A 27,444-nucleotide genomic window follows, 5' to 3' on the forward strand; every position below is an offset into this window, starting at 1 on the left:
AGGTACTGTGTGATGTGTTACTCTGATTACTTAATAGGGGCTGTAGTGCAAAGTTGTGTGCCCACCAGGGACTGTAACCACCAAGTTGTGTGCCCACCAGGGACTGTAACCACCAAGTTGTGTGCCCACCAGGGACTGTAACCACCAAGTTGTGTGCCCACCAGGGACTGTAACCACCAAGTTGTGTGCCCACCAGGGACTGTAACCACCAAGTTGTGTGCCCACCAGGGACTGTAACCACCAAGCCTTGTGACCATCAGAGACTGCAACCGCCAAGCTGTGTGCCCCTGTTTGTAACCATTATGGTTTTTGCAGTGGCGGACTGGAAACTTAAAGTGGCCCCATGTTGTAAGCAGGTCCAAAGTGAAAGAAGGTGGGGACAACATAAGTAGGCAGGCCCAGCAATACCACAGTGCAGCATAAAATACTGCCCCAGCAGAACCAAATACTGCAGTGCAGCTCAAAATACTGCCTCCCTTCGCTGCCGTATTCAACTGTATCACTGTAATGAGGATTTGAATTCAAGAGGGCACCTGGGGGCCACTGACCAGGCCCTGTATGGTCTATGGCCAGTCCACCCCTGAAGTCTTGTTTCTTTGGACTGTGTAGTGTCCACCTCCATTACTGCACCAACTCGAGTGGTGGGTCTATGGCTCATACCAGAAACTGGCGCTCTCACAATGCAAAAAAAAAAGTATCTAAGTGACAATGCTGCCGTGATCTGTGGTCTGGTCTGGTCTGGGCTTGTGCGATGCAGATCTTGTCCAGATACCGCACCCGACAACAACCAGAAAAAATCCAGCACATCAGGTCAACAGTTTGTCAGATACCTGCCATTGGCCGCTGTGTGTCACCTAGGGTAAGGATAGCTCATCGGGCCGGGTTCACATCACCGTTTAGTTTTCCATTCTTCCGATTCATCAGAAGAACAGAAAGAAAAAAAACGGACCCTGTATGCATCCGTTATTTTAGACTTTCAAAAAAATACCTTTGTGTGCAAGTTTTTTTCCATCTAAAATAACGGATCTCAGACAGAAATGGCTAAAAAGGCAAAATGTGCATAAGGGATGCTTAAAATACAGGATCCGTTTTTTCTTTATTTTTCTGATGAATCAAAATGGAAAACTAAAAACGGTGATGTGAACCCGGCCTTAGATGGGTTTGTCACTCATGAAAAATTGTTGAAAAGTTGCTTTATTCTTCAATTTATTTCCCCAAATGCGGCTATCAAGGGTTGGGTTTACCAGCGGGTACTGTGATCGCTGATCAAGCATGCGCAGAACAGATCATTCCTGCTTTCAGCATCGTTCTTTCCTGTGGGCACAGGCAGGTGGCAGCCATATGGCAGTATAAGGCTACTTTCACACTTGCGTTCGGGGCTCCGCTTGTTGTGAGTTCCGTTTGGAGGGGCTCACAAGCGACCCCGAACGGATCCGTACATCCCCAATGCAAGGATAAGGATCCGCTCAGAATGCATCAGTCTGGCTCCGTTTCGCCTCCGTTCTGCTCAGCAGGCGCACACCTGAATGCTGCTTGCAGCGTTTTGGTGTCCGCCTGGCCGTGCGGAGCCAAACGGATCCGTCCAGAGTTACAATGTAAGTCAACGGGGACGGATCCATTTGACGTTGACACAATATGGTGCAATTTCAAACGGATCCGTCCCCCATTGACTTTCAATGCAAAGTCTGGACGGATCCGTCTGACTAACAATTAGACTTAGATTTTTTTCTGAACTATAATGCAGACGGATCCGTTCTGAAGTGTGAAAGTAGCCTTAGAGCACGCAGGGCGCCTCGGCAGTGACTGGCAGGAGGGCGAGCGTCCACGCCGTGACATTGATTTCATATTTGTATTAAGAACCAGATTTAGGGTTCGGCTACACAACGTCATTTGATATAAATGTCACAAAAAGATTCTGACATTATGGCTTTTTGTGTTGCAGGTCAAGTGCGACTTCTCCTCCACTGATTTTTAATGACCTTGGCTGCGCGACAGCAAGTTGCACAACTTTCCTGCAACACATGTCGCCGAACCTTTACCCATGTGACCGCCTCCCCGGCTGCAGAATCTCCTGGAGATGTGCACATGCGCGGGACCTTTGTGTAAATAACATGACTGCCAGCACGGAAGATATGACACGTCAAGTGTGTACACAGTGTAACCCCGGGGGAGGCTTCAGTGTGGGCGCTTAGGTAGGGACGCAGAGTCTTAGGCCCCTTTTCACACGGGCGAGAATTCCTCACGACGCAATGCATGAGGTAAACGCATTGCACCCGCACTGAATCCGGACCCATTCACTTCTATGGGTCTTTGCACATGAGCGGTGATTTTCATACATCACTTGTGCATTGCGTGAAAATCGCAGCATGCTCTATATTGTGCGTTTTTCACGCAATGCAGGCCCTATAGAAGTGAATGGGGCTGCGTGAAAATCGCAAGCAAGTGCGGATGCGGTGCGATTTTCACGCACGGTTGCTAGGAGACGATCAGGATGGGGACCCGATCATTATTATTTTCCCTTACAACATGGTTATAAGGGAAAAATAATAGCATTCTGAATACAGAATGCTAAGTAAATTAGGGAAGTAGGGGTTAAAAAAAAAATTATATATATAGCAGAAAAGGAGATTTGGCGGCACCAAATTGCTTGAGAAAGGCTCGATTGTGAGCTGAAACGTTGCAATTATTTTTCACATGGGTGAATAAAGATTTCTACTTTTTTCAAGTCTTGGAGTGCTGTCCGATTCTCTGCATATATATATATATATATATATATAAATAAAGCTCACCTTATCCACTTGCTCGCGCAGCCCGGCTTGTCTTTCTTCTTCGAGGACCTGGGAGGAAAAGGACCTTTGGTGACGCCACTGCGCTCTTCACATGGTCCATCACCTGTGATGGACCATGTGATGAGCGCAGTGACATCACTAAAGGTCCTTTTCCTCCCAGGTCATTATTTTTAATTTTCCACATCAATATGTCTTTACAGATGACTTTACTGCAGTGATCTGCGTATCTGTCATTCTAATCCTGCCTGAAACATTATAACCTCTGTGTATAGATAAGACAGGACCCGCCATTTACAATTTATCTCCTTGTACAACGACCTCTGCACAGGTCACGGAGCATGCCCAGAGTAGTCAATAGGGTCCCCTCCTGTCCATTGTGTCTATGGCCCATGTAGGCTGCCATAAAGCAATTTTCTTAATCCTGTGAAGAACCGCTCAGGCAAGATGGCCACCCCTATAATCAGGTCCAGAAAATAGAATAATTAAGTCTGTAGTCATAAAATAAAAAAAAACAGGGAAAAAAAAAAAGAAAAGTCGACATGTTACTACCTGGTTTTAATTTAAATAGACTCCTATATGGATGACATTGTCTGGAGGGTGGCGGTCCGACGCCCAGGATTACCACTGAGCGGCTGTTCAAGAAGGAAGCGGCCTTCTTGTAGCTTTTCCTAGACCAGGGACAATGGGCACATGGCCTAGGTGCAGCGCCGTCCCATGGAAGTGAATGATGCCGAGCACAGCCACAAGACAATGGATGGCGCTGTTCTTACAAGCCGAGAGGAGACGGCGGCGGTGCCTCTCCAAACAGCTGATCAGCAGACTGTCCCATCGATCAGATACTGAAGACCTAGCGGACAGGACATCAGGATTTAAGTCTCAGAAAACCTTTTTAAATCTTTCACCGTAGGGTTTCTCTTTTCTGGTATCAAGATCCTGCAGAGCATCTCAATACCGGAGAAAAACACTTCAGTTTTGTCCCCATTGTCAATGGGGACAAAACAGAACGCTCCAAAAAAGCATTCCGTTCCCATACCGGAGAGCAAACCGCGGTTTTCTTTCTAGCATGGGATGCGGAGCAAAACTGATCCGGTATGACCCACAATGCAAGTCAACGGGGACGGATCAGCTTTCTCAGATACAATAGAAAACGGATCCGTCCCCATTGGCTTTCAAGGGAGTTCATGACTGATCCGCCTTGGCGATGTTACAGATAATACAACCGGATCTGTTCATAACGGCTGCATTATCAGTAACGGGCGTTTTTGCTGAACCCTGCCCGATCAAAAACACTGGTGGGAAAGTAGCCCAAGTTGGAACATGATCAACAGCGGATTAAATGTTGCCTTTTTTTAGTCATGCTTCCTGACTCTTTACTCTGGACAACCCCTTTAAGGCCTCTTGCACAAACAGTTTCCTCCCCCTCCCCCCATTTACGTTCCTTATACAGAACCATTCATTTCAATGGATCCAGAAAAAATTATTTTTAAATTACTCCGGATGCCTTCCGTTTCCATATTATCATTTTGTTCAAAGATAGAACATGTCCTATTATTGTACACATAACAGACAAGGATAGGACTGTTCCGTCAGGGGCCAGCTGTTCAGTTCTGCAAAAAATGGAGAGCACACAGACGTTAACCGCATTTTTTTGCAAAATACAGCAAAAGCCATACGGTCGTGTGCAAGAGGCCCAAGTTAGTGATTCCCAAACCCCTATAAAAGCTACCACTGGCCTCGGATAGGAATACTGCTAGGAGCAGGTCCAAGAGGTGGTACCCCATCCAAAGTGACGAGCGCACTGCATAAGTGCAGACGTCCTCCATTCACCGCTATGGGAGTTTTGAAGATAGCCGAGCGCTCACTTGGCCATTTCCGGCAGTCTTATAGCAGTGCATGGAGAGAGGTGGCTGTATGTGCGGCTGCTCGCCTTCACTTTTGGGGCCCCCATTCTAGAGGTAGGAGATATGCAATGAGCGTTTGAGATGGGCCTACCCCTTTGAGGAGTACAGCTTAGCCTCCAAATGCAGAGAGATGACATATCTATTTCTTTATGGAGTACTGTATGTGAACACTAGAGGGCAGCCCAAGCGTACACATGGTAGAGCTAGTAGAAATATTCGGTGGCCACGCAACCAACTCACAGGTATAGATAGGAGGACAAGAATCCCAGTTAAAGGGGTTGTCTCATCTCAGACAATACAGGAGACGATACGTGGGTCAGGGGAGCCGTGGTCGGTCCGATAGATGCGAGGAGGGTCGTGCGAGAGTCAGCCCTAACAGATGCCCAGAGCTCGGATGTCGCTGTGCAGAAAGAGGGAAGGTAAGAAAAATTAACCCTTAGCTTCCTTCATGTTCGGTATCCAATAGCATAGCCTTATACACATACAGAATGCCAGACAACCTAATGAATTAAGAAAAATCTTTATTCACAATACAACTGAATACACATATATAGGCAGTTTATAAATATAGAGGGGGGGGGGGGGGGGGGGGCATAAAAATGGTTTTCAGAAGGATTAGATAAATTAAGATCTGATGGCTGACGGTGGACGTCAGTGCAATCTTCTCCATATTTCAGACCATCGGGTCGCTCTTCACATACTCTACGCAGGAAGTGGGGGGGGGGGGGAAACGGCAACTCACAGCACCTATCACATGAACGTGTCTGGAAGGGAGATTCCTAGTGAGTGGATGGGTGGAATAGGAGCCCACCCTTTTGTAGTCAGCAGGCACACTTCCATGAAGTTGGTTTTTGTACATTCAAAGCTAACCTTAAAGGGAAGGTCCTCCATTAAAACACCTTTATCTTATCCAAATAGGATCAAAATCCCATGCTCCTTAATTTCTTCATATACCTTTAGAGCAGCGTTTTTTTTACCGATTTATAGAGCTCCAAATCCCCCATATCTAAATATATGCAGCCACCAGCAGAGGGAGCCAGAGCTTACTGCAGACTTTACACTTTGAACTCCAACCAGTTTGTAACTAGCTCCCCTAGTGGCAGCAAGGAGGTTTGTTTTTTTTAACTCAAGAGGTTATGCAGGGAAAATGACTTTCTAGGCAAGAAAAAAAAAAAAAAGAACACACTACTGGCTGCTATAAAGATGTAAAGAAACTAATTGGTGCTGAAGTTTTAATCTGAAACCTGGTGGACATTCACTTTAAATCAGAAAAGTCTACATCTTTGGTTCCACGAGATTAAAATAAAAGCCTGAATCTCCACCAGATGGAACAGTAACAACGATGATTTAGATTGGCCTATAATCTAGTGCAGGGATCAGCAACCTCTGGCTGTTGTAAAACTACAACTCCCAGCAGACACATCTGGTCTTAGAACTCCCATATATTGTGAACAGTGTATGCTGGGAGTTGTAGTGTCACAACAGCTAGAGTGCCGGAGGTTGCCAACCCCCTGATCTAGTGTTTCAAACACAGAACAAGCCTGTCCCTGGCAGCATAAGGGTAAGGCCTCTTTTACACCCTGCAAAATGTGGGCCGCAATGCACGAGCACAGTCCGTGGGGCAGCTGCAGTGTATACGGCCGTTCCGCAAAAAGAACAGAAGTATGGGACGAAACCCTACGGAAGCACTTCATGGTGCTTCCATAGGGTTCTGCATCTCTGGATTTGCGGACCCATTGAAGCGAATGGGTGCGCATCCGTGATGCGGAATGCCCACGGAACGGCACCTGTGTATTGCGGATGCGAGATACAGCACACACCCATGTGAAAGAGGCCTTAACCCGAACTCTACAAAGAGATAAAATGGAAGAGGTGGTACTAGGTATACGCCTCCCCCATAACCATCTTCATATCAAAAAATAATAATGGGTTAATTGAAAAGTTAAATCTGTAAGGCTAAAAATCTAAGTTTTTTCAGCAAAGTCTCTATAAAAAGATGGGGGCAGGGAAAACACACCTCAGACGTCCCTCTCCAATACATGGGGGCTCGGCACACCGAGGGTCTTGCAACGATGCAGCAAGTCACAGATTCCAGCAATTTAGGAATCCTTGCAAGGCTTAGACCACCTCTCCGTGCGCTGTACAGTGCAGGGACCTACCTGGGGGTCCTGGATAGGAATGTGCTACAAGGAAGGGGGCCTCAATAATTGCATATATAACTGAACAGATTCAGGGATACCAACATCTGCATTATCATGATCCACTTGCTTCAGTATATTACTGCAAAGTGCCATGGGGTTGGGGTGGGGGGGGGTCATCTATAAAACCAGAGCAAACGGGAGAACCGGCGCTCTAAGATGTAGCCATTCGTCATGGTTCAGACATATCAGGGAGTTAACGCGGGAAAAAAGGAAATCCAGAGCAGCCACTGAGGACAGACAGCTACCCGGACTCTACAGAATTCGCCCTGAGACGCTTCACACCTCTACCTCAGACTAGTATTGGGCAGCCATGTTTGATATCTGAGCAGCGAAGCCATCATACAGTTCAATGTGCACAGAACGGGGAAAAAAAAAAAAAAAATAGGAAACAAAGTTTGTTCTAAATTTCCAATTAAGCTGTAAAAAAAAAAAAAAAAAAAAAAAAAATTATAAAGTTCAGCAAAAATGAAGAATCCTGTGCCCGGCCTTCGTCCTGTTCAGATATTAACCCTCACTGAGCACTGGTTGGGCCCAGCAACACTGCATATGGCAAGAACCATCCGGAAGGTACAGGGGGAAATGGGAAAAAAAATTATATGGTGGGACCTCTGCTAGTGTCTCGAACGTCCACCTTCAAACGCGTGATGCTCTTCATGGGCTGCAACAGAGAGTGACAAGACCGAGGTCAGGAGCAAGTTCTCAGACTACAAAAAACATCCAAACAAGAAAGCAAAGCAATGATTTTACCAATTTTACAAATGCACATGGTCTCCACCAAGGGTCTGGATTCTACAGGTTAAGGCCTCATGCACACGACCGTTGTGTGCATCCGTGGCCGTTGCAGTTTTCTTTTTCGCAGACCCATTGGACTTTCAATGGGTTCGTGAAAAAAAAAAAAAAAAAAAAAAAAAAAAAAAAAAGAAAATGCACCGTTTTGCAGCCGAGACCGTGATCCGTGTATCCTGTCCGTCAAAAAAAAAAATATAGGACCCGTCCTATTTTTTGGACGGACAACGGTTCACGGACCCATTCAAGTCAATGGGTCCGTGAAAGAACACGGATGCACACAAGATTGGCATCCGTGTCCGTAGGTTACTTTCATACAGACGGATCCGAAGATCCGTCTGCATAAAAGCTTTTTCAGAGCTTAGTTTTCACTACCTGAAAACTCCGATCCGACAGTATATTCTAACACAGAGGCGTTCCCATGGTGATGGGGACGCTTCTAGTTAGAATATACAACGAACTGTGTACATGACTGCCCCCTGCTGCCTGGCAGCACCCGATCTCTTACAGGGGGCCGTGATCCGTACAATTAACCCCTCAGGTGCTGCACCTGAAGGGGTTAATTGTGCGTATCATAGCCCCCTGTAAGAGATCCGGGGCTGCCAGGCAGCAGGGGGCAGACCCCCCTCCCTCCCCAGGTTAAATTTCATTGGTGGCCAGTGCGCCCCCCTCCCTCCCTCTATTGTAATAGCATTGGTGGCACAGTGTGCTGCCCCCCCCCTCCCGCCTTCCCTACAGTGCTGCTCTACATCAGGAAATTGCAGTAATTGTGAAAGGGCTCAGATGGACAAATGGGGGCAGCAAGGGAGTAACTGAGGGCACCTAGGTTTAGAGTCCATTCACATTATCGTTGAATGGGTCCGGATCCGGTCTGCAATTACGCAGAACCATTCATTTTCAATGGGGCCGGAAGAGATGTGGACAGCACAGTGCCATCTGCATTTCCGGTGCGTGGCCCCGATCTTCAGTCCGCAGCTCGGGGGGGAACGAACCTATCCTATTCTTGTCCGCAGCTGCAAAGAATAGACATTTCTATTGGGGTGTTGGCCTGGTGTTTTGCAGATCCACAAAACACCGCGGACATGTGAATGGACCCTTAGATTAGAGGGTTTAAAAGGTGTGTGTGTGTGGTTTTTTTTTAACCCCAATTGGAACAAAGTGACTCTTCAGGGTTTGACTGCAAGTTCCGCTCACTGAGGATCAGACGAGTGTTCACCACATATACAATTGACCTGCTAACAAGTGATGAGTAATTACCTGGTAATCGCAGATCTGTAATTGCACCTTATAAATAAAGGTGTGGAGTGTTTGACCAAGCTCCGTCTTCATGGTGACTGAAGCAGTAACCTGTTATTTCTGCACAGCAGACCATCCCTTTACTCCGCCCGAAGAGACTGATTTATTAGTATCAGACACCACAAAGCAGTTTGATTCTCTGCTGCGTGCGAGCGCAGGTTTACGAGATTCTGCTTTCTACAGAGTGCGAGCCTACCCAATCCGTGGTGCACCCAGCGCGACTGCATTCCCTGAAACTGGTTGTCCACTTAATTTTCTTCTAGACTAGGCAATCCCAGTTCTGCCTTCCTATGGATTCATCTCTGGGCTACAGTCTCTCTAGATCGGGGCCTACTGCATTTATACAAGAAAGTTAGGCGAGCCGAAGTTTAAAGGGCATTTTCTGGGGCTAAATATTGATACCTCAGGATATGGCACCGATATCTGGTGTGGGTCTGACTCCCAGCACCCTCACCATTGCACTCAGGTGAGCACAGTGGCTTCATTTTTGGCCTGTGATGTGACATGTCGGTCACCTGGCTTTTCCACAGTAAGAGGACCTGTCATCTGTCTAACCCTAGTCTAATTAGGGTCTTACCTTATAGGGTGGCCCCCCAGTGATGTCACCACACTTTTTCTTCAAAGACCCCCTGTCGTGATGACATCAGTGGGGGCTGCCCCATAAAGGTAAGACCCTAATTAGGCTAGGGTTAAAACAGATGAAAGGTCCTCTTTAAGTCCCATTCAAGTGAATACGACTGAGCTGCAATACCAAGCACAACCACCTTACCATGTACAACTACAGCACTGTGCTTGGTATACAATGAAGAGACAGCAGTGCTCATCCAAGTGCCCCTTTAAACCGATTGATCAGTGGGGGTCCATCTCCCAGCAACGCTGAACAGATATTGATAACCAACTGCATCCGTGAAAATACATTCTTGAACTACAGAAGGTTTCTACTTAAAATTTTTAAAAGGTGACCCAGTTCCAAATCCCCTGCACAAACATTTCATAAAATTCTGTAACTCTGCAATCACCACTAGGAGGAGCTTACGGCATACTGCGATATAGTGGTCAGTGTATAAAACCGCACAGAGCTCCCTCTAGTGGTGACTGCAGGCAGAGTTCTCATTGTACCAAACGTGCACGGCTGCAGTCTGATTCCTGAGCTTTTGTAATCCACAAAGTAAAAAACCAGCACCGTTCTTAAAAGCTGTGACGATCCTTTATTCTTGATTACAGCAAGCACATACAAATCATGGCTCCTGACCGATTATTTGTATGTGCTTGCTGTACTCAAGATATCGCCAACGGTGCTGGTTTTTACTTTGTGGTTCTCATTAAAGGGGTTCCCTCACTTCAGTAAGTTGCATTTATCATGTAGAAGAAGTTAATACAAGGCACTTATTAATGTGTTGCGATTCTCCATATTGCCTCCTTTGTTGGCTGGATTCATTTTTGCATCACATTATACACTGCTCATTTCCATGGTTATGACCACCCTGCAATCCATCAGCGGTGGTCGTGCATACACACTATGGGGAGGGGGGGGGGGGGAAACGTCATCTTCTCTGGTGGCCGGGGCCAAGGGAGTGCACATAGGCTACGGCTTTTTCCTATATATATTCCTACATTTTCTCCACGTGAAATGCCGCTTACTGAAGTGAACCAAACTGTCGGGAACCAGTTTGGAGCGCGGGATTAGAAGAAGGACAGAGCCCTGACCCCAACAGATCCATTAAGAAAAAGCAGTACGGAACTCATTTGAAATTCACATTAAAGGCCAGGAACCGCAGACACTCACGTTTATAAAATACAGCTTTGAAAGACGTGTTTGGCAGAAGTTCATAGATTTTTTCTAGGACTGATGCTTCGCCGACAACGGAGGCGTTTCCATTCCAGACCTGGAAGACGTCTTCCCGGTCACGTACACTCACACTGACACCAATCACTTCGTCCTCTAAGTACACAGGGAAGAAAAGGGGTTATACAACCATAAAATGCGAAGCACCTGGAGTGAATAGGGGGAGAGTGAAAGTGTGCCAGCATGCCGCCATTTCTAAAAGGTGTCGGACAAGGTGGGGGACACATCCTTAGCCAATTCTGCTCATGAGAACCTGAGAAACAAAATGGAGGTGAAGGCTGCACTACAGCATGCTTACCTGCAGAACAGCGATCCGTAAACTGTTCGCCAATAGTAGCTAGCAATAATTCTTTCCAAACGAGAGCCTAGAAGAAAAACATGTTCTATAGTCCCTACCAGACATTTTATGGACATGCATTCTGTGACGTCAGCGTACTAGTTACATTTGTGATCAGATTGCCCTAGAGGCTAGACCCAAGGCTCCCCATGGTTGTACCGAGCTGAACTTTGAACGTCATAGAACCTAGTGACCCAGTATAAAGTACTGAAGCCATACTATGGACACTGAAAGTGACCGACCCACCAACACTTAGCACCTACACACAGGTTAGGTGATAAATGAATGACTGCTGGGGATCCAGCTGTTGGGACCCCTGTGTGAATGGAGCAGAAGTGCGCCCACCATTCTATTCACAGTCCTTGGGACTGCCGAGTAATCCATAGATTTAAAACAAGTTGTGGTCAAGTACTGATCCAGTCACACCGCGGATCCTGTGATCAGTGAAGGCATCAGTCGGACACCCAGCAATCACATTTATCACCTATCCCGTAGGATGGATACGAGTTGTTTGGCGCCCAACCCTGAAGTGTGAGAAACCTGCCTTAGGCTACTTTCACATCTGCGTTGTGCTGTCCGGTTTTGAGATCCGGCACAGGCTCTTAAAACCGCAGCACAATATTTTTGTCCCTATTCATAGTCAAGCGAGAAAAAAATCTGAACAAACCGGAATGCATACTGTTCGATGCGTTCCCATGCCAGACACAAAATCGCTGCAAGCAGCAGGAGAAACTGAACATGTTGGATCCGGCGCCACAAAGCAAGTCAATGGTGCTGGATAGTTTTTTTTTTCGGACACAAAAAACTGGATCCAGCAACCATCGACAATGGTTTTAGTGCCAGATCAGATTCCTTCATTCCTGATATGATACAACAAGATCCGTTCTGAACTAATGCAGCCGGTCGTATTACAACGGAAGCGTTTCGCTGTGGTTTTGAGACCCCTTGCCGGATCTCAAAACCGTACAGCATAAACGCTGATGTGAAAGTAGCCTTATGTAGGCCATTTTGTATTTGAAGAAGTTGTCCAAGACTAAAATAAATAAATGCAGCCACTTTTAAAAACAGCACCACCGCTGTCCACAGGTTGTTTGCAGTAATGCAATTCTGCCCCATTGATTGAGCTGCAATACCATTCACAACCCATGGACAGGGGTGGTGGCGATATTAAAAATTAGCCACCATGTTTTTCTAATCCTGGACAACCCCTTTAATCAGGGCATGGTCTAATATTGGATGAGGCATATATATATACCGTGCTGTCTTTTGGGATCTTCATCTTCCATACTCCTCCTTTAGCATTACATTCTTCTTCCCTGAAAGACCAGATGCAAGTTAGTATTGGTTATAAAATATATGGGGGCAGCGCATGCACAGTTGGCATCTGCTCAAGAAGCCTCTTTGACAAACGAATACATTCGCTCACCTCCAATCTGCCCTATGTAGACTTGCACTGCATCAAAGATGTTTTAAAGGAAGTCTGTCAGTTTTCACCATGCTAAACTGCTGACAGCTCTAGGTAGGGCTGGAGAGCAGTACATATATACCTTTTGTTAGGCTTATCAGGAGTAGTGTGAATATGATCATTAGTTCTGCCAGGTTCTACTCCTCTTGCACGTGCCCAGAGAGGCAGTCATTGTGAATTACTCTATGCGCCGAGCTGCTTCACAGCCCCCTCCTCCTCTGCTTTGACTGACACCTGTAGGGATCTTATGGATGGATCATACAGCAAAGGGTTGAGGGCTGTGAAATGGCTCAATGAAGTGAAGCTCGTATTCACACTACTCCTGATAATAAAAGTAAAAAAAATAATAATAATCCACACAGGTATGATTCACCTGCTCTCCCCACCCTCTAACTAGTGCTGTCAGCAGTTTAGCATGTTCAAAAATGCTGACAGACTCCAAGTATATTCAATTTCAAGATCCAATTAGTCAATGAGAGGAAGCTTTCTTGCATCAGAGGCTGAAAACTTGCAGTAAAGTCTCAGTATAAGATCTGTAGTATCTAGCCTGGACAATCCTCTGAGAGCTCAACACATCTTTCCACTGTGCTGATAGTTTGTTACAATGAACCAGCGCAGGCAAGCCAGGTTTAGAAGAAGCGTTACGGGACACAACCGTCAGCTGTGAAAAGTATTAGTAGCTGCAGGTTTTTAAGCCTCTAAATGCAAACTTAGATATTTCCATTCACTGCCAGCAAGTCTTAAACTGGACTAGAAAGACTAGAATTAAAAGTTTCAGAACCTCATACTACGAGTAAGCTTTAGTGAAGAGCCCACAGGTGCCACTTCCAACCAGGGCTGTGGAGTCGGAGTCAATTTTGGGTACCTGGAGTCGGAAAAAAAAAAATGAACCGACTCCTACTAGATTTAAATTGGAATAAAAATAAGCAAGTTTAAATGTCCCAATTCACAAAAAGTTATAATTAATTACCGTATTTTTCGCCCTATAAGACGCCCCTAGGTTTTTGAGGAGGAAAATAAGAAAAAATATTTTGAACCAAAAAGGTGTGCTTTTGAACTAATGGGGGCATCTGTGGGTGGCACTGTTATGGGGGCATCTGTGGGTGGCACATATATAGCATCTTATGTGTCATCCACAGATCCCCCCCCCCCCCCCCCCCCATAACAGTGTCCCTGTGTAGTGAATGGGGGCCGGCATCTGTTTCTGTAATGGCAGCGGGGCCCGGTGCCTGCTTTATTCATAAAGTGGGCGGAGCAGGTGCGTGACAGTGTTACGCTACGAGCGCCCACCCGGCCTCCTGACTGACAAGAAGTTTTTAAGATGATTGGAATACTTTAACAATACCCACAAGTTAGATATGATTACTGTATACTACAGTGAGCGGGACCCGGTGTAGTAGAATACAGTGACTGGACCGGGCCCCGCTGCCATTACAGAAACAGATGCCGGCCCCCAGCCCCTCCTCCCTCTCAGCCTATTCACAGGACGGTCGTAGCATTCTCCCCATAAGACGCACTGCTTCCCCCACTTTTGCAAAAAATACGGTACTTCTCTACTGTAAGAATAAAGGCCAATGCATGCAGTGCGTCACGTTACCGCAAAACGAACACGTTAAGTGACCATGAAGAAGCGTGCTTTTCATATGCTTCACTATATGGCACGCAACGCACAGTTAGGAAGCGGCAATATTTATACTTTCCATTGTGTTGTGTTCCGCTGTTACAAGGAACGCAACGCCCATGGTTAGCCTAGCCTCTCACTGATAACGGATTAAGTAAATATTGCAGGACTAGAGACACTTGTCTAAGGCCTCGTTCACACTTCAGTGTTTGGTCAGTGATTTCCATCAGTGATTTGTGAGCCAAAACCAGGTGCAACTCTAAACACAGAACAGGAGCAGATCTTTCCCTTCTACCTCATGTCTGTGGAGGCTCCACTTCTGGTTTTGGCTCACAAATCACTGATGGAAATCACTGAAGTGTGAACGAGGCCTAAGTGAAGGGAATGGATGGTCAATAGCTCAAGACTGAAGCTGTAAACCATTTGAAAAACTGCTGTCATTCAGCTAAGGCTATAAAACCTTGTAAACTCAGATTGTTAGCTTAAACTTCAAACATGACTATGGGATTTTACTGGGGAAATTAGGTTTTACAATAAATGCCCCGTCCTGGATCCTCGCACTGCCCTGTCTTCAGCAGAAGATCAGCACACACAGGAGAAGGCAGCAGCTTCCTGGCCAGGAGTTCTGTGGTAATGACATTCGCATATTAAATACAAAGGAGCCGGAGTGTCGGAGGTACCAAAAACTGAGGAGTCGTCGGAGTGTCGGACCATTTATCTACCGACTCCACAGCCCTGCTTCCAACAGCCCAGAAATGTAGGCACTTACCAGAGTGGTTTCCTCTCGCCCCTCATTAAGTGGTAGCTACATCTTAGAGGTAGGTTTGTCACTGGAGGGATATTGTTATACACACTCCAGAAACGCTGCAAGAAAAAATAAAAAGTACATGAAAGACCCCAAAACTGCACCTGTGAAGCACAGTAATGGCATACCCCCCCACTTTATGATAAGAGGGAGTTCGACCTGCATGAGCCCCATGATCCTGAAAACAAAAGGGGTTGCAGTGTTAGTTTAGCTCTGCAGCTCCAAGTTCTCCCTTCACAGCAGCGCTCCTGCCACGAGGTCTTGTAAGGAACTGCAGCCATCCAATTCACTTCCCAGTGCTCCCAGTAAAGAGGGCGCAGTGCTAAACCAACACTGCCACCCCTTCATTTTCAGAATCGTAGGGCTCCCACAGGTCAAACACCCACCGATCAAATAGTGAGGGCATATCCCAGTGACGTGAATACCAAAGAGCTTCAATCTAGAAGGACTAGTGGTAGGAAGGCCACAAGCTGGGTAGTCATTTGGTGCCCACATTAGTGGTAACGCTGATCGGAGATACAGTTGCGTTTCCGCCCGTTTTACCTGTATTGTCTGCACCGTGTAGATTTTCTTCAGGTTAGATTCACATTCTGCTGCAGTTGTTCCGGGGAGAGACCTGCGGGGAGAACACAATAGGAAAGTCTGGTCATAGCAGCTCAGAGCCCCAAAATAATCATATTTCCCCTCAGAGGCCTTGTGACATGACGAGATCAATGGCTGTACGGCTCCCGGGTGCCACAATGGCAGTAGGGGGAAAGGGTGACCAAGTACTGCCCCCACTACAAGGGACTGAACAGGAGGTATGCAGAGCCATAATGTCCACCCAGCCCTGGGGACAATGACTGCACCTGACTACCGGCAGTTGACGACCTGCTCGAAGCCACCCATTATTTTAGGGTTCAATTTAATAGCAGGGAAATGCCGTTACCTTATGTTACATGGGGTCAGCTCTTGTGACCCCCACAATCCTAAAAAGAGTCAAGTGCATCTTCCAGCACCCCTGCCACCCCACTTAATAAAGGCTGACTGCAGTCCAATGGGTGGCCGGTGCGCTGCTGGGCAGGGGACACCGCGCAGGATCAGGGCAGTGGGCGCTTTATTCTTAAGACTGGTGGGGGTCCCAGGAGTAGAAGTGAAACAGGAGTAGGGAATGGGTCGGCAACAGACATTCCAGCTGTTTTGGAACTACAACTCCCAGCATGCAGGCTTGCTTGGCTGTTCTCAGAACTCCCACAGAAGTGAATGACATTGTAGTTTAACAGGAGGTTTGACTCCTTTCCTCAGATACACCAATATTGTATGAGATGATGGTAATACCTAATCCATGTTAGGTCTTCCCAGGTTGTCCAATGCCATCCGAATGACCACCGAGGAGGAGGAGTGGCGACCAGTTCAGGGGTACAGGTTCAAGGGGCCTTTTTTTGTGAAGGACAAAGTCTAGAGGAATCAGTGCTTGAAAGAGGGGGTACAGGAGAGCGACCAAGCGATCGGCTCAGATCATTGAGATTCCATCCACATGAGTGGTCCTAGCCCTCCCCTCTGCCAAGCCTTCAGCCATGCGATGAAGGTGCAGACGGGGGGGGGGCACTGCCAAAACTGTGCAAACTACAGGGTACATAACCCTCCATGCTCCATGCAGTTGGCATCGGCCTGTGTAAAGGCACTTTAAATGAGTATTCTTCATTTCTTGTCATGGCCCAGCACCGAGCCGTGTAGAAGGACCCAATAATCTGGCATCCTAGGGACCACCAAGGCTCAGAAAGGGTTTAGAAAATGCCCGAATCATGGATGACCTCCTCCCATGCGGTGGTATTACAGACACCTTAAACACCTGACCAGCTGCAGCACACCGGCATGGATAGGTCATCGACCGCAGCTGATTTGGACGGCTGCCATCAGTAATGGGTTATTTTTAGGCAATATCTATTTTATACTTCTTGGATCACGAGACGGCAAAAATGTTTACCAGGAGCTCAACACTGAAGGCTCCTCCTTAAAGGGGTTTTCTGGGACTAGATACTGACGGCCCATACTCCCTATAGGCCACAGGTTCCTGATCAGTGATTCAGTGTACACCTGGACGCCATCTACACGGTAGCAGGGTCATTAGCTTCATGCCATTCAAGTGAACATGAAGCTACAATTACCTTGCACCGCCGCTTTAAATAGCTGGATCGGCATGGGCGCAGAGTCTCGGATCAGAACATTAGCGCGATATTGATTACCTTTTCTGAGGACAGGGATTAATGAAAGCTGATCCAACCAAATCAGACCCAACTTTAGCTTATCCTAAAAGGTGTTGGATGGGGGGTTACGGTCAGGGCTCTTTGCAGCCAGTCGAGTTCTTCCACACCAGGGGCAGTCATGCTGGAGCAGAAAAGTGTCCAACCCCCCACCCCCCCCAAACTGTTCCCACAAAGTTTGAAGCATACAATTATACAAGCATTAAAGGGGTTGTCTCACTAATTTTAGCAAATAGCACTAGCGTTTGGGGCTCCGCTTCGGAGTTCCGTTTGAAGGCTCTCACAAGCGGCCCCGAACGCATCCGTCCAGCCCTAATGCATTCTGAGTGGATGCGGATCCGCTCAGAATGCATCAGTCTGGCAGCGTTTGTCCTCCGCTCAGCAGGCAAACGGATCCGTCCAGACTTACAATGTAAGTCAATGGGGACGGATCCGTTTAAAGATGACACAATATGGCTCAATTTTCAAACAGATCCGTCCCCCATTGACTTTCAATGTAAAGTCCGGACAGATCCGTCTGAGCAACTTTTCACACTTAGAATTTTTTCTAAACTTTAATGCAGACGGATCCGTTCTGAACGGATCCCATCGTCTGCATTATAGGAGCGGATCCATCTGTGCAGACACCAGACGGATCCGCTCTGAATGCAAGTGTGAAAGTAGCCTTACATAGAGGAATACAAGGCACTTACTAATGAGATTCTCCATATTGCCTCCTTTCCATCATATTATACACTGCTTGTTTCCATGGTTACAGACCACCCTACAATCCACAAATAGTGGTCATGCTTGCACAGTAATTGGGGGGTGGGAGTCAACCTCTGGTGGCCGGGACAGTATATAGTCTGTGCTTTCACATAGAGCCTGCACGTACGGCCACCGCTGCTGGATTGTAGGGTGGTCGTAAACATAGAAACAAGCAGAGTATAAAGCAACAGAAAGATGAATCTGGGAAGCAATATGGACAATCACAATACATTAGTAAGAGGCTTGTATTAACTTCCTCTACATAGTGTTTATTTGCTGAAGTGAGAGAACCCCTTTGGTTCCAGTGAAGGGGAAAACTTAAAGTTCCCCCATCGCATTACCCTCCACCGCCAAACTCTGCCTGCCTTGTGCCAGCTGTAATAATCTCCTGGCATTCAGACTTGCCCATCAGATCTCCAGAGAAATGCGGTTCATCACTGCGCCAGAGTCCTGCGGCAGCACGCTTTCCACCACTTGGCAATGTGAGGCTAGGCCATGGAGACCCGTGCCAGGAAGCTCCCGGAACAGCACAGTTTTTTTGTGCTGATGTTAATGAGGAGGTCTGGACTCTGAAGTTACAAAATCGGCAGAGCATTGGCGAGTTTTGCGCACAATGCTCCTCAGCAACCCCCCCACCCCTTCTGTGACTTTACATGGTCCCCACTTTATGGCCAAGCTCCTGTGGTTCCTAAATGTTTCCAATATTACCACTCACCAATCCAGGCGAAATATCTATAGACACAGCCAAGTGCCATTATTCTGACTAGGGCTGGGGGCGATATGGCCTAAAATCTACATTATTTGAAGCATGTGCGATGTCCATTTATATCGCAATATTATTCCGTGTTCATCTATCGCAGTAGGGCGATACAGTCTATATCATTGCCCAAATTCATATAGTTTATAACTCCCACTCCTGATTCTGACCACTTCAGAATTATTTCAATGCAAGCAGCTGGCTCGGTGGGTCCACAAGGTGTGCGATAGGCGGTCTGCACACATATCCCTTGTCGCAGTCATGGGTAAAAGGAGAGATTTGCCAGTTGCAAAAAGGGATGATTATTGGCTTTAGTTTAAAATTTTTAAAACTGTGCAGTTTATGAACCGTTGGACTGATAGATACTCTACAGGGGAGCAGCTCACCGCCAAAATGGACCAGACATGTGTAAGGGCCGTTTCACACGAGCGAGTCCATTGCGGGAATCGCGCTCCGTGTGTGAGTGCGATCCTCTGCTCTTGACTTGCAGGAGCGCACGGCATTATTATGATTTATAATGCTGCGTGTCTCTGCTTGACCTTATTTATACAGAAACATACTGACACAAAGCTGTCAGTATGATTCTGTAGAAATAAGGCCATGCAGAGGCACAGAGCATTATAAATCATAATACGCCCCAGGGAAGACAATGCGACACGTCACACGGCTAGAAATGTCCTACGTTGGTTCCAAATACTACCCTTGACACCCAATTCCCCAGACTTGGCTCATGCACACGGCCATTGTGTGCCCGTGGTCGTATTGCAGCCTGCAATACACCGGGCACTGTGCACCATGGATGCGGACTCATTCACTTGAATGGGTCTGCAATCACGGAGATGCGGAATGGAATCACAGATCGGAACCATTACGGAGTGTTTCCGTCTGTGCCTCCGCACTGCAAAAAATTTAAAATTGAACTTGTTCTATTTTTTGCGGTGCGGACCGATCCATTCAAGTTGAACGAGTCTGGATCCGTCCCAGCTGCTGAATGGACATTGCCCGTGCATTTGGGACCGCACAAGGGCTGTGTGCATGAGCCCTTAAACCCAAGTGATCATATGTGGGACCACCTCGATTGTTCCGTTTGCTCCATGATCCCCTCCACACATCCTCAGGCAGCATAGCCCAACCTATAAGGACCTAATGGAGTCGCCCCCGCCCATCTAGCCGGTGCTTAGAATAATGGGACTGGACTGTGTAGATAGGCCTTACCTGACTAATGCTAGGACGTGTCCTCGGTATTTGGTGAGTGGGCTCCAGCTCCTGGCACCACCGATCAGCTGTTTGGAGAGACCGCTACGTCCCAGCGAGCATCACCACCAGCCCCATGCAAGTGAATAAGCTGCAACACCAGGCACAGCCTCTATCTAAATGGACAGCGCTGTGCCCACCCTACTGCTCCATTCATATGGGGGTAACAAGCCTTTTGTCAGGATGGGATTGGAACCCAAAAAGGTCCGCCCCCCCCCCCTCAGAACCCCAATACTTTGGGCAGGGAACAGTTTAAAAACCTTAGACAACCCGATCCAGACAGGACTCGGCAGTGCCATTCACACAGACAGAGGGTCTCTGCCGAGCATGCACTATTCGGGTCCAGGGATCATTCTAATAAATTAGGGTCTTTCAAAGGGTAGGGGGGGGGGGGGGGCGCTCCCCGACTACAGGGGACTCCATATGTAAGAGTCGTAGTCGAGCCCCCCCCGTAGTCGAGTCGTAGTTAAGAGCCAGAGCCAAGGGGGTCAAACATTAGGAAAGGCAGATTTACTCCTGAGCCCCAATAAACACTGGACACCTGAGATGTATTCCAGTCACGTGACAGACACTCAATATTACAGGGGGTCATTTGCATATTCACTTATGCTAATGATATAATTTGCATATCACATGTTAAAGGGACTCTGTCACCACTTTCTAACCCCCACTTTTAAAGATATTGTTCTGTCCATGGAGCCCTTGTGATTACTATGGTGGTGTTATAAGCGAAATCCGCAGGCTCGTTTTGTTAAAAAAACGTTTTATCTAACCTGTCAGTCATGTAGATAAGGTGCCCAGGGCGTTGCTCATGGCCTGAAGATGCCGCCCACCGCCGCTGGTGCCCAGCTCCTCCTCTGCTCTCGTCAGCGCCGCCTGAAAATACTCAGATACGCCTCCGGCTCTCCCTCAGTCCCCCCTCCTTTTCTAAGATCCCGCGCGTGCGCACAGGCCTGTGCCTGATGCGCCCTTTTCGGTTCAGCCTCATTGAGCGAAGTGCGCATGCGCGCGCACTTCACTCAACCTCCTGATAAGACGAACACTGCCGCACGCGCGGGATCTTAGAAAAGAAGGAGGGGGGAGTGAGGGAGAGCCGGAGGCGTATCTGAGTATTTTCAGGCGGCTGACGAGAGCGGAGGAGGAGCTGGGCACCAGCGGCGGCGGGCGGCATCTTCGGGCCATGAGCAACGCCCTGGGCACCTTAAGAAGATGACTGACAGGTTAGATAAAACGTTTTTTTTAACAAAACAAGCCAGCAGATTTATCTTATAACACCACCATAGGAATCACAAGGGCTCCATGGACAGAACAATAGTTTTAAAAGTGGGGGTTAGAAACTGGTGACAGAGTCCCTTTAAAGGAGCAGAGGAGAGACTAAAAAAGGTGAAAGTCAACGCAACCGGAGAAAGATAAAAATCCTGAATCACGGCTGAAATGCAAACATCAACAGTGGGGGATGGGGAAGGTGACAGTGGGGGAGGGGGCTGTCACCGGCACGGCGCGGGTTAATACAGCGGGAGGCGGGTGCGCTGTTATTCTTCCCCGCTTACAGACACTAGACGGCGGCTACCGACCGCCTGCCCCCCCTGCCCCCATCCCGCTACCTGTCCAGCCAGAAGGTCCAGGGAGAATGCAGCGGGATGCCCTCAGTGTCCGGCTCCTGCGGCAGCTCCAGCTCGGTGAGCTCGGTCTGGTGATGGTTCAGCTGCTCGTCGCTGTCAGACTTCAGCTGCTGCTGCCGCCGGTCCGGACCCGTGGGGAGCGCCATCTTCCTGTGGACGCGCCGCTTAAGCTCCGCCCCCTGCCAACATCGTCACAAGCGACGCCACTTGCTGACTCACTCGCCTGACCCCGCGCACGTCCCGCAGCTATAGCAACCGGGGGCGCGTGACGTCACCGCCGCCTGATTGGGAAAAGAGGGGCGGGGACGGCTGGGCTCGGGTTCTGCGATTGGGCGGGTGACGTCACCGGATCGGATTGGATCGCGTTAAAGCCGTCTATGATTGACCCCTTAGCGTCCAGCCTGTTTTGGGGGCCTTACCGATCAAGCGGTTTTCTTCCTTTTTTTTTTTCATCGTCGCGTTCTAAGAGCTATCACTTTTTTATTTTTTCGTCTACATAGCTTTATAAGGGCTTGTTTTTTGCCGGACAAGTTGTAGTTTTTAATGGCGCTGTTTTGGGGGTACGCATAACTTTATGGTGAACTTTTATTAACTCTTTCTGGGTGGCAGATGGGAAAAACAGCAATTCTGCCTCTGCGTTTTTAACCCCTTAGGGACCGGGCTCATTTTCACCTTCTGGCCCAGGCCATTTTTTGCAAATCTGACCAGTGTCACTTTAAGTGGTGATAACTTCAAAGCGCTTTGCCTTATCCCAGCCGTTCTGAGATTGTTTTTTCGTCACATATTGTACTTCATGACACTGGTAAAATGAAGTAAAAATAAATAAATTTTTATTTATAAAAAAAAATACAAAATTTATCAAAAAGTTGTAAAAAATTGCACATTTCCAAGTTTCAATTTCTCTTATTCTATAATACATAGTGATACCTCCAAAAATAGTTATTACTTTACATTCCCCATATGTCTTACTTCATGTTTGGATCATTTTGGGAATGATATTTTATTTTTTGGGGATGCTACAAGGCTTAGAAGTTTAGAAGCAAATCTTCTGACAGGTTAGATCATGTGATATTTTTATAGACCAGGTTGTCACGGATGCGACGATACCTAATATGTATGTTTTTGTTTATGTAAGTTTTACACAATGATTTCTTTTTTTTAAACAAAAAAAATCACGTTTTAGTGTTTCCATGGTCTGAGAGCCATAATTCTTTCAGTTTTTGGGCGATTACCTTGGGTAGGGTATGATTTATGCAGGATGAGATGACGGTTTTATTGGCACTATTTTGGGGTGCGTGTGACTTTTTGATCGCTTGCTATTACACTTTTTGTGATGTAAAGTGACAAAAAATTGTTTATTTAACAAAGTTTTTATTTCATTTTTTTACGGTGTTCATCTGAGGGGTTAGGTCATGTGATATTTTTATAGAGCCGGTCGATACGGACGCGGCGAAACCTAATATGTGTACTTTTTTTATTTATGTAAGTTTTACACAATAATATCATTTTTGAAACAAAAAAAATCATGTTTTAGTGTCTCCATATTCTGAGCCATAGTTTTTTTTTTTTTTTTTTTTGGGCGATTATCTTAGGTAGGGTCTAATTTATTGCGGGATGAGATGACGGTTTGATTGGCACTATTTTGGTGGGCAAACACCTTTTTGATCGCTTGCTGTTGTACTTTTTGTGATGTAAGGTGACAAAAAAATGGTTTATTTAGCACAGTTTTTATTTTTTATGGTGTTCATCTGAGGGGTTAGGTCATGTGATATGTTTATAGAGCCGGTCGATACGGACGCGGTAATACCTAATATGTATACTTTTATTTTTACCCTTATTTTTTACCAATTTTTTTAACTTTATTTGGGGAAAATGACGTTTTTGCTTATTTTTACTTGAAACTTTTAATTTTTGGGGGGAAAACTTTATTTTTGAAACTTTTTTTTTCACTTTATTTTTTGTCCCACTATGGGACCTAAAATTTTGGGGGTCTAATCCCTTTACAATGCATTCCAATACTTTACAATGCCTTCCATGCCATCGGGTCCCTCCTACAGCCGCATGGGAACCCGATGGCACCGCCGTTCGCTGCCGCAAAACGCAGGTAAAGCCGCAAACCACAGGTCTGAATTGACCTGCGGTTTGCGGCGATCGCCAACACGGGGGCAGTCACGGGACCCCCCCGCGCATTTAGCCAAGGTGCCTGCTCAATGATTTGAGCAGGCACCGGGTTCCGATCGCCGCCCGCCGGAAATACACATGCCGTACCGGTACGTCGTGTACTTAAGAGGTTAAAGAAAAAAATGTTTTTGTATTGCCACTTTCCAAGACCCATAACTTTTTTATTTTACTTTATATGGAATTATGTGAGGGCTTAATTTTTGGGAGCCGATTTGTATTTTTCATTGGTATAATTTTGGAGTAAATGGCGCCTTTTTGATCGCTTGTTATTACGTTTTTTTTCGGTGGCAACTAAGAATAAATTAGCATTTTTTATTTATTTATTCTTTTATGGCGTTCACCGTAGGGTATAATTTACGTGATATTCATGTAGTCCAGGTCGTTACGGATGCGGCAATACCAAATATATGGGGAAGATTTTCTTTTTTCAATTTCTTTAAAGGGCTTCTGTCACCCCACTAAAGTGATTTTTTTTTTTTGGGCTGGTGAAATTAGTTATATTGCGATATATGACAATATAATTGTGTTACTTACTTTGATCCAGCAGTTTCTGCAAAAAACGAAGTTTTAATATATGTAAATTCGGTCTCTTCCAGCAAGTAGGGCGGCTACTTGCTGGTAGCTGCTGCAGAAATCCGCCCCCTCGTCGTGTTGATTGACAGGGCCAGCCGGGATCTCCTCCTCCGGCCAGCCCTGTCGGCATTTCAAAAATCGCGCGCCTGTGTTGATTCGGCGCAGGCGCTCTGAGATGAGGAGGCTCGTCTCCTCAGAACTCCCTCAGTGCGCCTGCGCCGATGACGTCTTCTATTCCGGTGATGTCATCGGCGCAGGCGCACTGAGGGAGTTCTGAGGAGACGAGCCTCCTCATCTAAGAGCGCCTGCGCCGAATCAACACAGGCGCGCGATTTTTGAAATGCCGACAGGGCTGGCCGGAGGAGGAGATCGCGGCTGGCCCTGTCAATCAACACGACGAGGGGGCGGATTTCTGCAGCAGCTACCAGCAAGTAGCCGCCCTACTTGCTGGTAGAGACCGAATTTACATATACAGTCATGTGAAAAAATTAGGACACCCTTTGAAAGCATGTGGTTTTTTGTAACATTTTTAATAAAAGGTTATTTCATCTCCGTTTCAACAATACAGAGAGATTAAAGTAATCCGACTAAACAAAGAAAACTGAAGAAAAGTCTTTTCAAGATCTTCTGTAAATGTCATTCTACAAAAATGCCTATTCTAACTGAGGAAAAAGATAGGACACCCTTGCCCCTAATAGCGAGTGTTACCTCCTTTGGCTGAAATAACTGCAGTGAGACGGTTCTTGTAGCCATCTACCAGTCTTCGACATCGGTCTGAGGAAATTTTACCCCACTCCTCAATGCAGAACTTTTTCAGCTGTGAGATGTTTGAGGGGTTTCTTGCACGTACAGCCCTTTTCAAGTCACCCCACAGCATCTCAATGGGATTCAAATCTGGACTTTGACTTGGCCATTCCAGGACTCTCCATTTCTTCTTTTTCAGCCAATCTTTGGTTGATTTACTAGTATGTTTTGGGTCATTGTCATGTTGCATGGTCCAGTTCCGCTTCAGCTTTAATTTTCTAACTGATGGTCTCACATGTTCTTCAAGCACCTTCTGATACACAGTAGAATTCATCGTGGATTCTATGATGGTGAGCTGACCAGGTCCTGCTGCAGCAAAGCAGCCCCAAACCATGACACTTCCACCTCCATGCTTCACAGTTGGTATGAGGTTCTTTTCTTGGAATGCTGTGTTAGGTTTACGCCAAACATGTCCTCTGCTGTTGTGTCCAAATAATTCAATTTTGGACTCATCTGTCCAAAGAACATTATTCCAGAAGTCCTGGTCTTTGTCAACTTTATCAATGGGAAATGTCAGTCTGGCCTCGATGTTTCTCTTGGAAAGCAAAGGTTTCCTCCTTGCACACCTCCCATGCAAGTTAAACTTGTACAGTCTCTTTCTGATTGTAGAGGCATGTACTTCTACATCAACAGTAGCCAGAGCCTGCTGTAGTTCTCGAGATGACACTTTAGGGTTTTTGGAGACCTCTTTTAGCATCTTGCGGTCTGCTCTTGGGGTGAACTTGCTGGGGCGACCAGTCCTGGGCATGTTGGCAGTTGTTTTGAAAGCCCTCCACTTGTAGACTATCTTCCGGACAGTGGAATGGCTGATTTCAAAATCTTTTGAGATCTTTTTAAATCCCTTCCCAGACTCATAGGCTGCTACAATCTTTTTTCTGAAGTCCTCTGACAGCTCTTTTGCTCTCACCATGGTGCTCACTCTCACTTCAACAGTCAGGAGCACACCAAACTAAATGTCTGAGGTTTAAATAGGGCAAGCCTCATTCAACATGCAGAGTAACGATCTACTAATTATGTGCACCTGGTGTGATATACCTGTGTGAGATCTGAGCCAATTTAAGAGGGAATACATGTGAGGGTGTCCTATCTTTTTCCTCAGTTAGAATAGGCATTTTTGTAGAATGACATTTACAGAAGATCTTGAAAATACTTTTCTTCAGTTTTCTTTGTTTAGTTGGATTACTTTAATCTCTCTGTATTGTTGAAACGGAGATGAAATAACCTTTTATTAAAAATGTTACAAAAAACCACATGCTTTCAAAGGGTGTCCTAATTTTTTCACATGACTGTATTAAAACTTCGTTTTTTGCAGAAACTGCTGGATCAAAGTAAGTAACACAATTATATTGTCATATATCGCAATATAACTAATTTCACTAGCCCAAAAAAAAAAAATCACTTTAGTGGGGTGACAGAAGCCCTTTAATTGAAAGGCGTATTTTCAATGAGTTTTTTTTAATAGTCCCACAAGAGGACTATAACAGACAGCTTTTTGATTGCTTTTAAAATGCAATGCACTATCCCCATTTTAATAGCAATGCTATTTTGACATTGACCAGCAGTCTGCGCCAGAGAGGCGCAGCCTGCTGGAAATTACTCAAGGCTGGTCTGGGGCCTACATCAGACCCCAGGTAGCCTTCACACACATCGGCGGGGTGCCGATGGGAGACAGAGGGAGTCCGCTCCCTCTATCAACACTTTACATGCGGCGGGCGCCATTCCCCACGGCATGTAAAGTGTTAAACAGCCCGGATCGGCACTCCTGCCGGTCTGGGCTGTTAGAGCAGGGCCAAGGCTCTCATGTGAGAGCCGGGCACCCGATGCACGGGGGACCCGTGCAGCTCTTAGACTGGAACGCCGTAAAAAAAAGCGGCGGCCCACTATAAGGCCCCTTAGTGACTGCCGTAAAAGGGCGTATGGGTGGTCACTAAGGAGTTAAAGTGATTTTTTTACAATTTATTTTCTCCAAATTGTGTGTAATGGCGCCGATGTGCGAACCTCCCTCATAACAATGGGGGCGATTTATCAAAACTGGTTCAGTTGCCCATAACAACCAATCATATTTGATCTTTCATTTTTCAGACCTGGTTTGGAAAATTAAAAGGTGGAAGCTGATTGGTTGCTATGGGCAACTAAACCAGTTTTTCTTTACACTAGTTTGATAAACCTCCCCCAATGGCTGGTATAAGGCCAGGGCAGCATGAGGTCACTGTGCA

General features: G+C 46.5%; 1 protein-coding gene across 1 annotated transcript; it reads right to left on the minus strand.

Moving 5' to 3' along the window:
- Positions 1-6,406: 6,406 nt before the first annotated feature.
- EIF4E3 (eukaryotic translation initiation factor 4E family member 3) lies at positions 6,407-21,884 on the minus strand. The gene is made up of 7 exons (XM_044301629.1): positions 21,653-21,884; positions 15,591-15,663; positions 15,012-15,106; positions 12,412-12,472; positions 11,118-11,184; positions 10,760-10,915; positions 6,407-7,549 (listed from the first exon to the last, which is right to left on the minus strand). Exons 1-7 carry the CDS (start codon positions 21,814-21,816, stop codon positions 7,503-7,505), a joined length of 663 nt encoding a protein of 220 aa, XP_044157564.1. The 5' UTR covers positions 21,817-21,884; the 3' UTR covers positions 6,407-7,502.
- Between the last annotated feature and the right edge of the window lie 5,560 nt (positions 21,885-27,444).

The sequence above is a fragment of the Bufo gargarizans genome, chromosome 7 (assembly GCF_014858855.1).
Source record: "Bufo gargarizans isolate SCDJY-AF-19 chromosome 7, ASM1485885v1, whole genome shotgun sequence".
In the NCBI taxonomy this organism is placed as follows: Eukaryota; Metazoa; Chordata; class Amphibia; order Anura; family Bufonidae; genus Bufo; species Bufo gargarizans.

Excerpts from the sequence above, each read along its gene's own strand:
- EIF4E3 (XM_044301629.1), bottom strand. The coding sequence starts at position 21,816 with ATGGCGCTCCCCACGGGTCCGGACCGGCGGCAGCAGCAGCTGAAGTCT. Across the intron at positions 15,664-21,652 it reads TGGACCTTCTGGCTGGACAG|GTCTCTCCCCGGAACAACTG; the intron begins GTAGCGGGATGG and ends TTCTCCCCGCAG. Across the intron at positions 7,550-10,759 it reads CAAAGCTGTATTTTATAAAC|CCCATGAAGAGCATCACGCG; the intron begins GTGAGTGTCTGC and ends TCTCTGTTGCAG.